The 14,051-nt window shown below is 42.5% G+C and overlaps 1 protein-coding gene across 1 annotated transcript in view; it reads left to right on the top strand.

Moving 5' to 3' along the window:
* LOC139407969 (dystrophin-like protein 1) overlaps positions 1–14,051 on the top strand; it is a 257,732-nt gene that overhangs the window by 22,801 nt on the left and 220,880 nt on the right. The window contains exon 2 of the mRNA XM_071151829.1: positions 7,565–7,636. Coding sequence (XP_071007930.1) covers positions 7,565–7,636 — 72 coding nt within the window. The remainder of the gene's footprint in view (positions 1–7,564; positions 7,637–14,051) is intronic.

Genomic DNA, 14,051 nt, shown 5'->3' with positions numbered 1-14,051 from the left:
AAAATTACTTGTGTCATGCACAAAATATATGTCCTAACCAACTTACCAGTGCCTGTTTTCTGGTTCAGGTTATTAACTAACTTACCAGGGCGGTTACAAATACTACAGGAATAAGATCATCCACATGTATTAATCACATTTTTACTAATACTGTAGAACTCTGTTCTAAAGCTGTATCCGTACCCATTGGACGCAGTGATCACAATATAGTGGCTATATCTAGGAGAATCAAGGTTCCCGAAAGGTCAAACCCGGGTATATAGTGACGCTTCTAGCACCGATGCACCAGTCGGGAGGCCCTAATGTTACCAATTGTTTTAATGATTACTTAATTGGCAAAGTGGGCAAACTTAAGCAGGAAATGCTAACAACAAACTGAGCCATCGTATTCATGCATTAAAAAAAATGGTAATGAAGGAAATGCATTGGAAATTTGAATTTGGTCAAATTTGTGTTATCGATCAATAATGACAAACCTCCTGGCATTGACAACTTAGATGGAAGGCTACTGAGGATGGAAGCTGACTCTTTGGCCACTTCTATCTGTCATATCTTTAATCTGAGTCTAGAGGAAGGAGTTTGTCCTCAGGCTTGGAGGGAAGCCAAAGTCACTCCACTACCCAAGAGTGGAAAAGCAGCCTTTTCTGGTTCTAACAGCAGACCAATCAGCTTGCTGCCAGCTCTTAGCAAACTGAAAACAACAGACTTTCAGCATGCTCATAGAGAAGGGCACTCAATATGTACTGCACTGACACAAATGACTGATAATTGGTTAAAATAAATTGATAATTAGAAGATTGTGTGATCTGTACTGGTAGATTTCAGTCCAGCCTTTGATATTATTGACCATAGCCAAAAACGTACAGTAACAGTCAAAAGTTTGGACACAAACCTATTCTAGGGTTTTTCTTTATTTTTATTACTTTCTACATTGTAGAATAATAGTGAAGACATCAAAACTATGAAATAACACACATGCAACCACCCTTTGCCTTGATGACAGCTTTGCACACTCTTGGCCTTCTCTCAACCAGCTTTCATGAGGTAGTCACCTGGAATGCATTTCAATTAACAGGTGAGCCTTGTTTGAAAGTTAATTTGTTGAATTTATTTCCTTCTTAATGTGTTTGAGCCAATCAGTTGTGTTGTAACGAGGTGGTATACAGAAGATAGCCCTATTTCTTAAATGATCAGGTCTATGTTATGTCAAGAACAGCTCAAATAAGCAAAGAGAAATGACAGTCCATCATTACTTTAAGACATGAAGGTCAGTCAATCTGAAACATTCAAAACCATCAAGAGCTATGATGAAACTGGCTCACATGAGGACCGCCACAGGAAAGGAAAACCCAAAATTACCTCTGCTGCAGAGGACAAGTGCATTAGAGTTGCAGCCCAAATAAATGCTTCACAGACTTCAAGTAACAGACACTTCTCAACATCAACTGTTCAGAGGAGACTGCGTGAAATCAAGCCTTCATGGTCGAAATGCTGCAAAGAAACCACTGCTAAAGGATACCAAGGCTACTTGCTTGGGCCAAGTAACATGAGCAATGGACATTAGATCGGTGGAAATCTGTCCTTTGGTCTGAGGAGTCCAAATTTGAGGTTTTTGGTTCCAACCACCGTGTCTTTGTGAGACAGAGTAGGTGAACGGATGCTCTCCGTATGTGTGGTTCCCACCGTGAAGGATGGAGGAGGTGTGGGGGTGTTTTGCTGGTGAAACTGTCTGTGAGGCTGTGTAAGGGCAATTTGACCAAGAAGGAGAGTGATTGAGTGCTACATCAGATGACCTGGCCACCACAATCACCCGACCTCAACCCAATTGAGATGGTTTGGGATGAGTTGGACCGCAGAGTGAAGGAAAAGCAGCCACCAAGTACTCAGCATGTGTGGGAATAAGCATTCCAGGTGAAGCTGGTTGAGAGAATGCCAAGAGTGTGCAAAGCTGTCATCAAGGCAAAGGGTGGCTGCTTCAAAGAAGCTCAAATATAAAATATATTTTAATTTGTTTAACACTTTTGGCTACACATGATTCCATGTGTTATTTCATAGTGTTGATGTCTTCACTATTATTCTACAATGTATAAAATAGTAAAAATAACAAAAAACCCTTGAACGGGTAGGTGTGTCAAACTTTTGACTGGTACTGTATGTTTTATGGCTTTTCAATCTCAGCCATATTGTGGATTAGAGCTATTGTCGCTTGCGAAAGTATTCACCCCCTTGGCATTTTTCCTATTTTGTTGCCTTACAACCTGGAATTAAAATGTATTTTTGGGGGGTTTGTATAATTTGATTTACACAACATGCCTACCACTTTGAGGATGCAAAATATGTTTTATTGTGTAACAAAAGGCAAAAAACAGAAAACTTGAGCATGCATAACAATTATCCCCCCCCCCCCCCCCCTTTGCTACTTTAATATATTTCAGATTCTCGATGACAGGAAAACATGCTGTGCCTTAAACAGTCTTGTCTGTAGTTGTCAGTTTAATGCACTAAGATCTTCAGGAGTAAATTTAAACTTTTCAGAAAACGAGGCACGACTCAGGCAACTTTCAGCCATTTTGTTGCCACAACAGCTCATCCTTTCCATGGGAGAGCATCCTCACCTGGCTGATAGTGGACCGTTTCAGCAGGATCTAAAAGACAGTAGGTCTGCTGAAGCACCTAGAGGAGCTGCTGCTCACCACACACAGCAATGGTTTTTGGTCAGGTGGCCCATTACCCTTCTCATGGTTTCCTGAGGGTTGGAAAACAAAATAGAATAGTTGAAAGGCACACTGTCAGGTTGGGATTTGATGAACCCTAAACTAATATAGAAAATAATGTATTAAAAAATAACTTCTGTAAACTTCTAATCAGGCAAGAGCCCCCCTCTCTGGTACTGTCCCTTGAGCTGATATAATCGTTCACTATTGTAAGTAATCTGACCATAATAACATTTAATTTAGAAAGTAATATCAGCACCTGAAGAAGAATGTGAAGTGGGTGGAAGCAAAGGGGATTGTAACTGCATGGCAATGAACTTGGCTCCTACTTTGGCTGGCAGACATCTTCCTGGCCTCAGTAATGGTCAGCAGACTGCACCGAGTGGTGAAGGACAACAGGCCAATGGAGGCTGCTAAGAGGAGGACAGCTCATAGTAATGGCTGGAACGGAGAAAACACAGGGAAACTATGTGTTTGATGTATTTGATACCATTCCACCAATTCTGCTCCAGCCATTACCATAAGCCCTGGGTGTGTCTTTGTCTGTCTGTCTGTCTATCTGCCTGCCAGCCAGTCTGTCTGTCTTGGAGTCCCAGAGCCCGTCCTCACCAATTAAGGTGCCACCAACCTCCTGTGATGGGGGCCAATTACTTTTTTGTTGCCTGGAAATACACTGCTCAAAAACATTAAGGGAACACTAAAATAACACATCCTAGATCTGAATGAATGAAATATTCTTATTAAATACTTTTTGCTTTACATAGTTGAATGTGCTGACAACAAAATCACACAAAAATTATCAATGGAAATCAAATTTATCAACCCATGGAGGTCTGGATTTGGAGTCACACTCAAAATTAAAGTGGAAAACCACACTGCAGGCTGATCCAACTTTGATGTAATGTCCTTAAAACATGTCAAAATGAGGCTCAGTAGTTTGTGTGGCCTCCACGTGCCTGTATGACCTCCCTACAATGCCTGGGCATGCTCCTGATGAGGTGGCGGATGGTCTCCTGAGGGATCTCCTCCCAGACCTGGACTAAAGCATCTGCCAACTCCTGGACAGTCTATGGTGCAACGTGGTGTTGGTGGATGGAGCAAGACATGATGTCCCAAATGTGCTCAATTGGATTCAGGTCTGGGGAATGTGTGGGCCAGTCCATAGCATCAATGCCTTCCTCTTGCAGGAACTGCTGACACACTCCAGCCACATGAGGTCTAGCATTGTCTTGCATTAGGAGGAACCCAGGGCCAACCGCACCAGCATATGGTCTCACAAGGGGTCTGAGGATCTCATCTCGGTACCTAATGGCAGTCAGGCTACCTCTGGCGAGCACATGGAGGGCTGTGCGGCCCCCCAAAGAAATGCCACCCCACACCATGACTGACCCACCGCCAAACCAGTCATGCTGGAGGATGTTGCAGGCAGCAGAACGTTCTCCACAGCGTCTCCAGACTCTGTCACGTCTGTCACATGTGCTCAGTGTGAACCTGCTTTCATCTGTGAAGAGCACAGGGCGCCAGTGGCGAATTTGCCAATCTTGGTGTTCTCTGGCAAATGCCAAACGTCCTGCACGGTGTTGGGCTGTGAGCACAACCCCCACCTGTTGACGTCAGGCCCTCATACCACCCTCATGGAGTCTGTTTCTGACCGTTTGAGCAGACACATGCACATTTGTGGCCTGCTGGAGGTAATTTTGCAGGACTCTGGCAGTGCTCCACCTACTCCTCCTTGCACAAAGGCGGAGGTAGCGGTCCTGCTGCTGGGTTGTTGCCCTCCTACGGCCTCCTCCATGTCTCCTGATGTACTGGCCTGTCTCCTGGTAGCGCCTCCATGCTCTGGACACTACGCTGACAGACACAGCAAACCTTCTTGCCACAGCTCGCATTGATGTGCCATCCTGGATGAGCTGCACTACCTGAGCCACTTGTGTGGGTTGTAGACTCCGTCTCATGCTACTACTAGAGTGAAAGCACCGCCAGCATTCAAAAGTGACCAAAACATCAGCCAGGAAGCATAGGAACTGAGAAGTGGTCTGGTCACCACCTGCAGAACCACTCCTTTATTGGGGGTGTCTTGCTAATTGCCTATAATTTCCACCTGTTGTCTATTCCATTTGCACAACAGCATGTGAAATTTATTGTCAATCAGTGTTACTTCCTAAGTGGACAGTTTGATTTCACAGAAGTGTGATTGACTTGGAGTTACATTGTGTTGTTTAACTTCTTGCGTCGAGCCATCCCGGATCCGGGATCGTGACTACAGACTCAAGCCCATTACCATAACGCAACGTTAACTATTCATGAAAATCGCAAATGAAATTAAATCAATATGCTAGCTCTCAAGCTTAGCCTTTTGTTAAGAACACTGTCATCTCAGATTTTCAAAATATGCTTCTCAACCATAGCAAAACAAGCATTTGTGTAACAGTATTGATAGCTAGCGTAGCATTTAGCGTTAGCATTCAGCAGGCAACATTTTCACAAAAACCAGAAAAGCATTCAAATAAAATCATTTACCTTTGAAGAACTTCGGATGTTTTCAATGAGGAGACTCTCAGTTAGATAGCAAATGTTCAGTTTTTCCTGAAAGATTATTTGTTCAGGACAAATCGCTCCGTTTTCTGCGTCACGTTTAGCTACTAAAAAAACCTGTATCCAGGATTGTGTAAATCTATCTGCAAGCTCATTAGCATAACGCAACGTTAACTATTCATGAAAATCGCAAATGAAATGAAATAAATCTATTTGCTCTCAAGCTTAGCCTTTTGTTAACAACACTGTCATCTCAGATTTTCAAAATATGCTTTTGAACCATAGCTAAACAAGCATTTGTGTAACAGTATTGATAGTCTAGCATAGGATTATCCCTGGCATTCAGCATGCAACATTTTCACAAAAACCAGAAAAGCATTCAAATAAAATAATTTACCTTTGAAGAACTTCAGATGTTTTCAATGAGGAGACTCTCAGTTAGATAGCAAATGTTCAGTTTTTGTGTTGACAAATCGCTCCGTTTTCTTCATCACGTTTGGGTAGAATTTTTTTTTAGAAAAAATCATTAAAACGCGAACTTTTTTCCAAATTAACTCCATAATATCGACAGAAACATGGCAAACAATGTTTAGAATCAATCCTCAAGGTGTTTTTCACATATCTATCGATGATAAATCCTTCGTGGCAGTTGACTTTCTCTTCTGAAGAAATGGAATGCGCATGGACATAGAGATTATGCAATAATTTCGACACAGGACACCGGGCGGACACCTGGTAAATGTAGTCTCTTATGGTCAATCTTCCAATGATATGCCTACAAATACGTCACAATGCTGCAGACACCTTGGAGAAAGGACAGAAAGGGCAGGCTCATTCCTGGCGTATTCACAGCCATATAAGGAGACACAGCGCCTTCAGAATCTGGGGCATTTCCTGTATGAAACTTCATCTTGGTTTCGCCTGTAGCATTAGTTCTGGGGCACTCACAGATAATATCTTTGCAGTTTTGGAAACGTCAGAGCTTTTTCTTTCCAAAGCTGTCAATTACATGCATAGTCGAGCATCTTTTCGTGACAAAATATCTTGTTTAAAACAGGAACGTTTTTTATCAAAAAATTAAAAGAGCGCCCCCTATCTCGAAGAAGTTAAGTGTTCCCTTTATTTTTTTGAGCAGTGTATGATGGCATTGCAAAAGTAGGCAAAAGTTTAATAGGAAACAACTATGCCATCATTATCATGTCGTCAAATGGATGGTGATGTTGTCATTAGCTAGCAAATTTAGTCAAAAATAGCTAGCAATGGTAATGTTAGCTAGCGAAATTCCGGTGGTCTCCACTCAATCTTAGCTAACGTTTTACTGAATCTAAAGTCAATCTGGCAGAATCAAAATTATGACAAAAGCTTTTCCTACAAATGATTTGCCTCCTTTTGCAATCTTTGTATATCCAAGCCACTGTAATGCACTTTTGATTAAATCAGCGCTCATTGAGAATGCGTTGAGTAGAACGCTCAATCAGTTGGACATGCTTCTCAGATACAAGCTTGCTTGTTCTTGAGAGTAGCCATAGCTAGCTACCATAGTAATCCCTCGAGAGTAGCTAATTTCAATGCATCATTCATTTAGCTTGCTAGCTAGCTAGTTGACTGTGCTAGAGGTAATATAATGCTAGCTAATTGTTTCAATGCACCTCCCAATGTAAAATTACAAGACAAAAAGGACACTTACCTAAGCTGTTCCTCTATGTCCCCTTGGTTGTGAAGGTTAGGCAGCATGCTAGCTAATCTCGTTCCCAGATACTTCCACCAAAAGGCGCACTCCATCGGGTCTAGAATATGAAGTAAATGCTTGACTGTGTTTTAGGTCACCACATATCGTTCTTGGATGCATTTAACATGTATTTGTTTGTGTTCATGAAGCTTCCCATGTCGGCCCAGTTGATCAAGAAGAAATAAAGCTATATCAAGGAGGTTCAGTAGTTTTTTCCATTAGTAGAGTCTTAGAGAACTCAGTATTCTTCGCAATGGATGTAAACTAATGACAACACCATCTATATTGCTCATTACACTAACACTGTATCTCCCAATGCCTCAAACCGAGGTGAAAATAAAAGTCGATTAACTCAAGCAAACCGGACATAATGTCAACCTGTGCATGAGAGGAAGCCAAGCTTAACGTTTAAGCATAATAAAGGCTGATTATTTCATTATAGTTTCTTTAATTATTTTGTAATAGTGTGATATTATCTTGTAATAATTATATACCCCCAAAAATTATGCCACAGTATAATATATCACAATGGTCAAATAAATATGGTAACATTTCTGTCGTTGCTTTCTGTTTTGTTCCTAACCAGTACATCGGCAGTCTGGACGTGGCTCGGCCGAACAGCAGAGTGGAGATTGTGGCTGCTATGAGGAGAATACGGGTTAGTTGTCCCCTTCATCTAAACAAACTAGTCACCTACCTCACCTCAGCTACTGTTGTCCCGTTGTCGAACCTGCCACATAATGCCCCATTGGCATGTAGGCCATGGGGTAAATCTAGCTAGATATGTGTTGGGGCTAGAACATAAAGGGCGACAGGCGAAAGGACGACCGAAAGGTTGCAAGATCAAATCCCCGAGCTGACAAGGTAAATAAATCTGTAATTCTGCCCCTGAACAAGGCAGTTAACCCACTGTTCCTAGGCCGTCATTGAAAATAAGAATGTGTTCTTAACTGACTTGCCTAGTTAAATAAAGGTAAAAACATTTTTTTTTTAAATTGGCAAACTCGGCGCCCAAAAATATTGATTTCCAATTGTTATGAAAACTTGAAATCGGCCCTAATTAATCGGCCATTCCGATTAATCGGTCGACCTCTACTTTGAACAAGAATGGTCCACCACCCAAAGGACATCCAGCCAACTGGTAGGTGGGGGGGATAGGCTAACGAGTAGCCTTCAGAATGTATCCTATTGGAATATAATCAAATAACAAGAGGCCTATTGCAACCAAAACAACAAGCAGGACCCACAGGGAAACCCACCCATTGGTCATTCCCCACCCAGAACCATTATGGAAGGTCAAGATTCGTTTTGCCTGGTGGATGAAGCCGCATCTCAGGTTTAGCTTGCGTGGCTGGGATCTCACCTTGTTGTAGGTCGCCCTCTGTTTCAGCAGTTCGGCACTCAGATCTGGGTAGATGCTGATCCTATTCTCCGCATAGGTCAGATCCCCCGATTCCGCTGCGAGGCAAACAATTTACGCTGTGACTTCAAAACTGTGGATTCGTATAATCATACACCCTGAGATCCGTTCAAATTAAATCACATTTTATTTGTCACATACACATGGTTAGCAGATGTTAATGCGAGTGTAGCTTCTAGTTGTGCTTCTAGTTGCACCTTTCCTACAACAGCCAAAGATGTAACATGCTTTTCCCAAAACGCCACGCAGAGAGAACTGTCGCTAAGTGCGTCTTTGGAGCGTCGCTAAGTGCGTCTTTTGGATACTGATGGAACGAAAAAAAGGGGAGCGCTGCTATCAGATCAGCTTTCTCCATTCAAATCTTTCCTTAAAATGTTCATTATTTCACTATACTGACGACGGATCAGCTCCTAGGGAGATATCATCACCTACGGCTGCAAATATTGAGGTGGATTATTCTAATGCTTACTCAATAAAATGTATTCAATCACTGATTTGGCACATCATTGCGCACATGTTCGGCTACACATCATAAAAGATATTGGGACAAATTACAGATAGTACCCTACAAGTATCAAAATAGAACTCAATTGATTGAACATGAAAGGCATTTCAATATGATTGAAATAGTCCTATAGCCTACTGTTTATATTTTATTGCAGTCATCTCGGTTTTTTTTTGAAGCATCTTTTTATACATCGCTTGTTGTGTCAATTGCAAAGACAAGTTATCGGCAGTCACAGATATATGGATAAGCCATGTGATTCTATGTTTAGCGGAGATCTTCTGTGTATAAAGTGATGCGGGAGGGCAAAGAACAACGCACTTAGCTGTTCGACGAGTGGTCTGAGGCAGGCATTATATTACAAGCTTATTTAAGTGCAACGTTAATGAGGGTTTTGGGAAACAGCTCTGAGATTTAAAGATGCTCCTACAAAGGTTCGATGAACTAACGATTAACTTAGCCTCAACATGCTTTTGGGAAACCGGGCCCTGTACAGTGAGCGTCCCACACCTTAATGTCAGTTATTTGGAAATAAGCCTGTTTCTTCAAATATATTTTGCAAAAGAAAGCCACAAGAAAGCCACACATTTCAATGCATGCCACTGGAACTGGAGTCATTTTTGAACAGACTAAGGCCATTTTTACAAGCATTCCGTACAATAGAAATAAAGTATTTCATTGTTTACCATGGCAAATCCACTGTGGCAATTTATCAGACAATTTGAATGAATGGAAACTAATTTTGGTTGAGCTATTGTTTTATTATCCCCCACATGGAGAGAAAGAGAACTGCTCTTTTTCAGGGACTCACGGGGCTCATTTGAATTTCCTGATGCACCAGGAAAATTCTCCGCAACAAAAGAGTGATATGGTTCAGATCCGACATCTGTAGGCCTACTTCCAAAGTTTTTCATTTTTCTTCTTAGCTCAGCCTCTGAATGTCATAGAGATTAACCAAAGACCATTAACCCCCATATGCATCAGAGGCGTGTCTTTCTTGTGCCTTGTTTTTAGCCCAAGGCATCGTCGTTATAGATCACTTTCTATATTCAGAATCCATTTTAGTTTCTTCATAATCTTAAACTAGCAAAAATTAGGCTATGGCATACACTCACGTAGGCCTACCCCCTCAATTCAAACACTGGTATTAGCTTAACACACCAAGCCCTTCACAGCACAGAGGTATTTAAGTAGTGGTGACACTACTGGAGGAACTGGCTGACAAATCTATGGATGGCCTATAATGTAGTATGTCAAACACGTAGGCCTACCTCTTGTTTCTTAAATAGGAAGAAATAGGCTCCAACACAAAGCCCTCTTGTTAGTTAATTCAAATGAAAATGAATACTTAGCCTAATTTCAGCACCACGTGCTGGCCACCTCCCGATTGATTTCTCCGCGGCTGCCGCTTCTCCGCGGCTGCCGCTTTTCAGCACCACAAGACTGTCATGGAAGTTACTTGAGTCTAGCTTATTGTGAGATCAATAACTCTGATAAAAAAGACAAATCATGGGCAACAAAACATGTTGTTTCGTGGCCTTTGGAGAGGCAAATATCAGAGGAGTGCGACAAATAGGAACCCAGAGCCAACGGCGGCAACCCATGTCAGTACTGTGCATAGCTAACTTATAGGGAAAGTACCAAAATCCCTTGATGTAAACCGTGGATAAAACGCACTACCCTCCCCTGGGTGGCCCTTCTACCGCCTCCAGTACAATTTGACCTCACCACCAGAAAGTGTGACAAATCAACAAATGATTCGCCTTGCAGGACTAAATCGGCATAGATAAGCAACACTGGAACAGACAGAATTTATTACTCAGGTTTTTAGGCTTTTGTAAAGTCTATGGTGCCGCTTTTTCATGTTCTCGTGTGAGAGTGTAGTAGGGCTGTAGTGCAGATGGTCGGACGGTGATCAGGGATGGTGATCTTTGAAGTGAGGCAGTGGGGTGGACATACTTAATAATAGAAACTGCTTTTGGAAGTTTCTCTCTTTTTCTTTGTCCGTCTTAAAATGTAGCCTCTGAACTCAATATTCACCACCATCCTGTGTTTCTTGTCTTATGACCATTTACTTTTTCTATGTCCTGTTGATTCCTACACTGCATGATAATGTTGGCTGTTTGGTAAAAGTAGGCTATGTCATCACTGTTTTAACAGTACATACAAAGGTTATAAGGTTATCGTTCGCTCCTGGTCCTAGCTTACAAAGTCCTGTAAGTGCATGTGAAGTTAGATTTCTATCTCAAAAGAGATTCCTGTGGAACATCACGTCTCCTCAGGAGAAAGTTTTCATCTTTAGTTTTTTTCAAATATGTTCAATTCTCCCATACACCCACCACACCACATGGCTTGCTATCAGTCATTGTTTGTTATTTTTAGACGTTGTTACTTAAGAGGTTCCCGTAAAGGTGCAAACTGCTTGAGAGCCGAGGATCGCTGCCCAGAGCGCGTAACGCTGCTGGGGGATAACAGCAGCTGCTGTTGTTGGCAGGAGAACAGGTTATATGTGAAAATTGTTAAATCAGGCCTTGTTACATTTTTACATTACAGTGTCCTTATTACTGTGTAATTATTCCAGTAAGTACAATATAGTCCTAATAAATATTGTAATTTGTTCATGTTGAACATTGTGGTATTAGCTTGTTTGTACTCATACTGAATGACTGAACTGATAGAATCATAGGGGTCAACTACTGGTTGTATAGCGCCTGCAAATGTAAATATGCCCTTTGCCTAGCTCCCTCTTTACTGTATGTGCCGGCATACAGGGTATAGGTCTGGGTATAGGGCATTGGTATGGGTTTGAGTGTGGGTATGGATATGGTGCACATGGATATGTATGGGTATGGGTGTGAGTATAGGCATGGTGGTGACTGCTCCTCCAGCCCTTGTGTCTCCCACGCCACATCATCTACAGTTCTCCATTAAATCCTTTTGTCTCAAATTAACTACAGAGGTTTCATTTAAACAGCATTACAGCCTTGTTAGAGAGCGATAGAAAAGAGAGGGAGAGAGGGGTACAGACAAATACAGAAAGAGAGAGAGTGCTAGACAGAAAGACGGGTAGAGAGAACAGAGAGAAAGACAGACAGAGAGACAGAGAAGAGAAAGACAAGCAGAGGCATTGTGTTTCAGTGATTCACTCTCAGCATCTAATTTATTTGGCTCTTCAATTATCCTGCTGCCTGGTGTTTACCTGTGTCTATGTGATTGACAGTAATGAGATGGGATCCAGGCGCCTGTCAAATTAAACAACCTCTACTCCATTAATGTCCTGTCCTGTTCTCTGAAGTGGGAGGGATGCTGCTGGGTGTTAAAGTCTTAATGTGATGCTACTGCTGCTCTCTGAGGATATAGCAAGCCTACATCAGGGATCATCATCTACATATAACACTGGTCATGGAAAACTGCACGGTGTGCAGGCTTTTGTATGACATTTTAGAATGTTTTTCCAGAGCGACTTACAGTAGTGAGTGCATACATCTTTTCCATACCAGTCCCCTGTGGAAATCAAACCCACAATTCTGGTGTTGCAAGCGCCATGCTCTACCAAATGAGTCCAGCACTAACAGACAACTAACACACCACTGCTTACCCATATCCTTCTTATGTGTAATGTCTGGCTTCCCCACAGGGAGACTGGGTTGGCAGATAGTAGGTCTGTGTAAATAGCTCAGTGGCTTTAATATAAGCTTTCAGCAGTGTGGCTGTACTGTAGGGCCTTAGGGAGTAGTGCTGTGGGAAGGAGTGATAGCTAGCTAGCCTAGTGTTGTACCAGATGCTTGACTCACACAGAGGTCTAGATCAGTGATGGGCAACTCAAGTCCTCGGGAGCTGGAGTGGTGTCACACTTTTCCCCCATCCCTAGCAAACATAGCTGATTAAACTAATTGCCTTCTTAAACTTAAAATCATGATTAGTTGATTGGAGTCAGAATATGTTGGCTGGGGCTGGGGAAAAAGTGGTCGTGTCTACACTTGACGTACACAGTGGGCAACATCATCAGCACTCCTCCCACAGGTCTACAGAAAAGTTGTGTTTTGGGACCGAGAGGCACCTTTTCATTATAACGTTGAGGGATGTTTTGTTTGGCTAGAGTTATGCTAACTCATTTGCAATCTCTTTAGCGCTGCTTGCTAGCTTGCTGGCTAGCTACAGAGGCTAGCTGGCTACCTAGCTAAAGTAGTTAGCTACAGCCATCAGTTGTTGTTGTGTTATTATAATATTTTGGCTATTCCACAGTTTGTAGCATACGGCATTTGAATATAGCGTGGGAACAGACACAATGTGGACATGGTGGACACATTTAAATGTAAATGTAGACACATGACGTGTTCGGAATTCCATGATCAGAACTCCATTATCAGAATACAAAAGCTTCATTAAGTTAAGTTTAGACACGGTCAGTGTGACACCAAACAGGCCCTAGAGGACTGGAGTTACCCATCCCTGGTCTAGATTATCTGTGGGGCTATATAGTCATTTGTGTGGAGCAGTAAGATATGCAGAAGGCTCAGCATAGATGAGGATTCCTCTCCCATCTATCCTCTCTGGCTGTCAGTGGGACTCATTCTGGAGTTCCTGCCCTCTCTATCCTCCCTGAAGAGCAGCTCACACACTCAAAGACCCAGTGTGTACGTGTGTGTGTGTGTGTGTGTGTGTGTGTGTGTGTGTGTGTGTGTGTGTGTGTGTGTGTGTGTGTGTGTGTGTGTGTGTGTGTGTGTGTGTGTGTGTGTGTGTGTGTGTGTGTGTGTGTGTGTGTGTGTACACCCTCTCTCGACAGCAGCAATGTGCCGTCAACAGCACTGACCCAGAGTGTGGAAACAGAGCCAAGACATAGTCGGACGCCTTCCTTCGTTTCCCAGAGAGACTGACCACTCTAAATCAAACCTTACCCTCCTCTCCTTTTTTCCCTTCCTCCCTTTCTCTCTCTCCCACTCCCTCCTTTTCTCCCTTCGTCTCTCTCTCTCTCTACTTTGCTCCCTGACTCTCACTCTCTCACCTTTCCTTCTTCCCTCCTCGATGTCCTTTGCTAAGCAATACATTAAGTGAGTCATTTCATTCTCCCTTCATTAAATGGAGGCTTGAAACTTTGGCTGATTCACCGGTTCTCTTCTGAGAAGCAGCACAGACTTTTGTCAGGCC

This window comes from Oncorhynchus clarkii, chromosome 4, assembly GCF_045791955.1.
Source record: "Oncorhynchus clarkii lewisi isolate Uvic-CL-2024 chromosome 4, UVic_Ocla_1.0, whole genome shotgun sequence".
NCBI classification, from domain to species: domain Eukaryota; kingdom Metazoa; phylum Chordata; class Actinopteri; order Salmoniformes; family Salmonidae; genus Oncorhynchus; species Oncorhynchus clarkii.
Note: the sequence above shows the minus strand (reverse complement) of the source record. Positions and strands in the feature narration are given on the sequence as shown.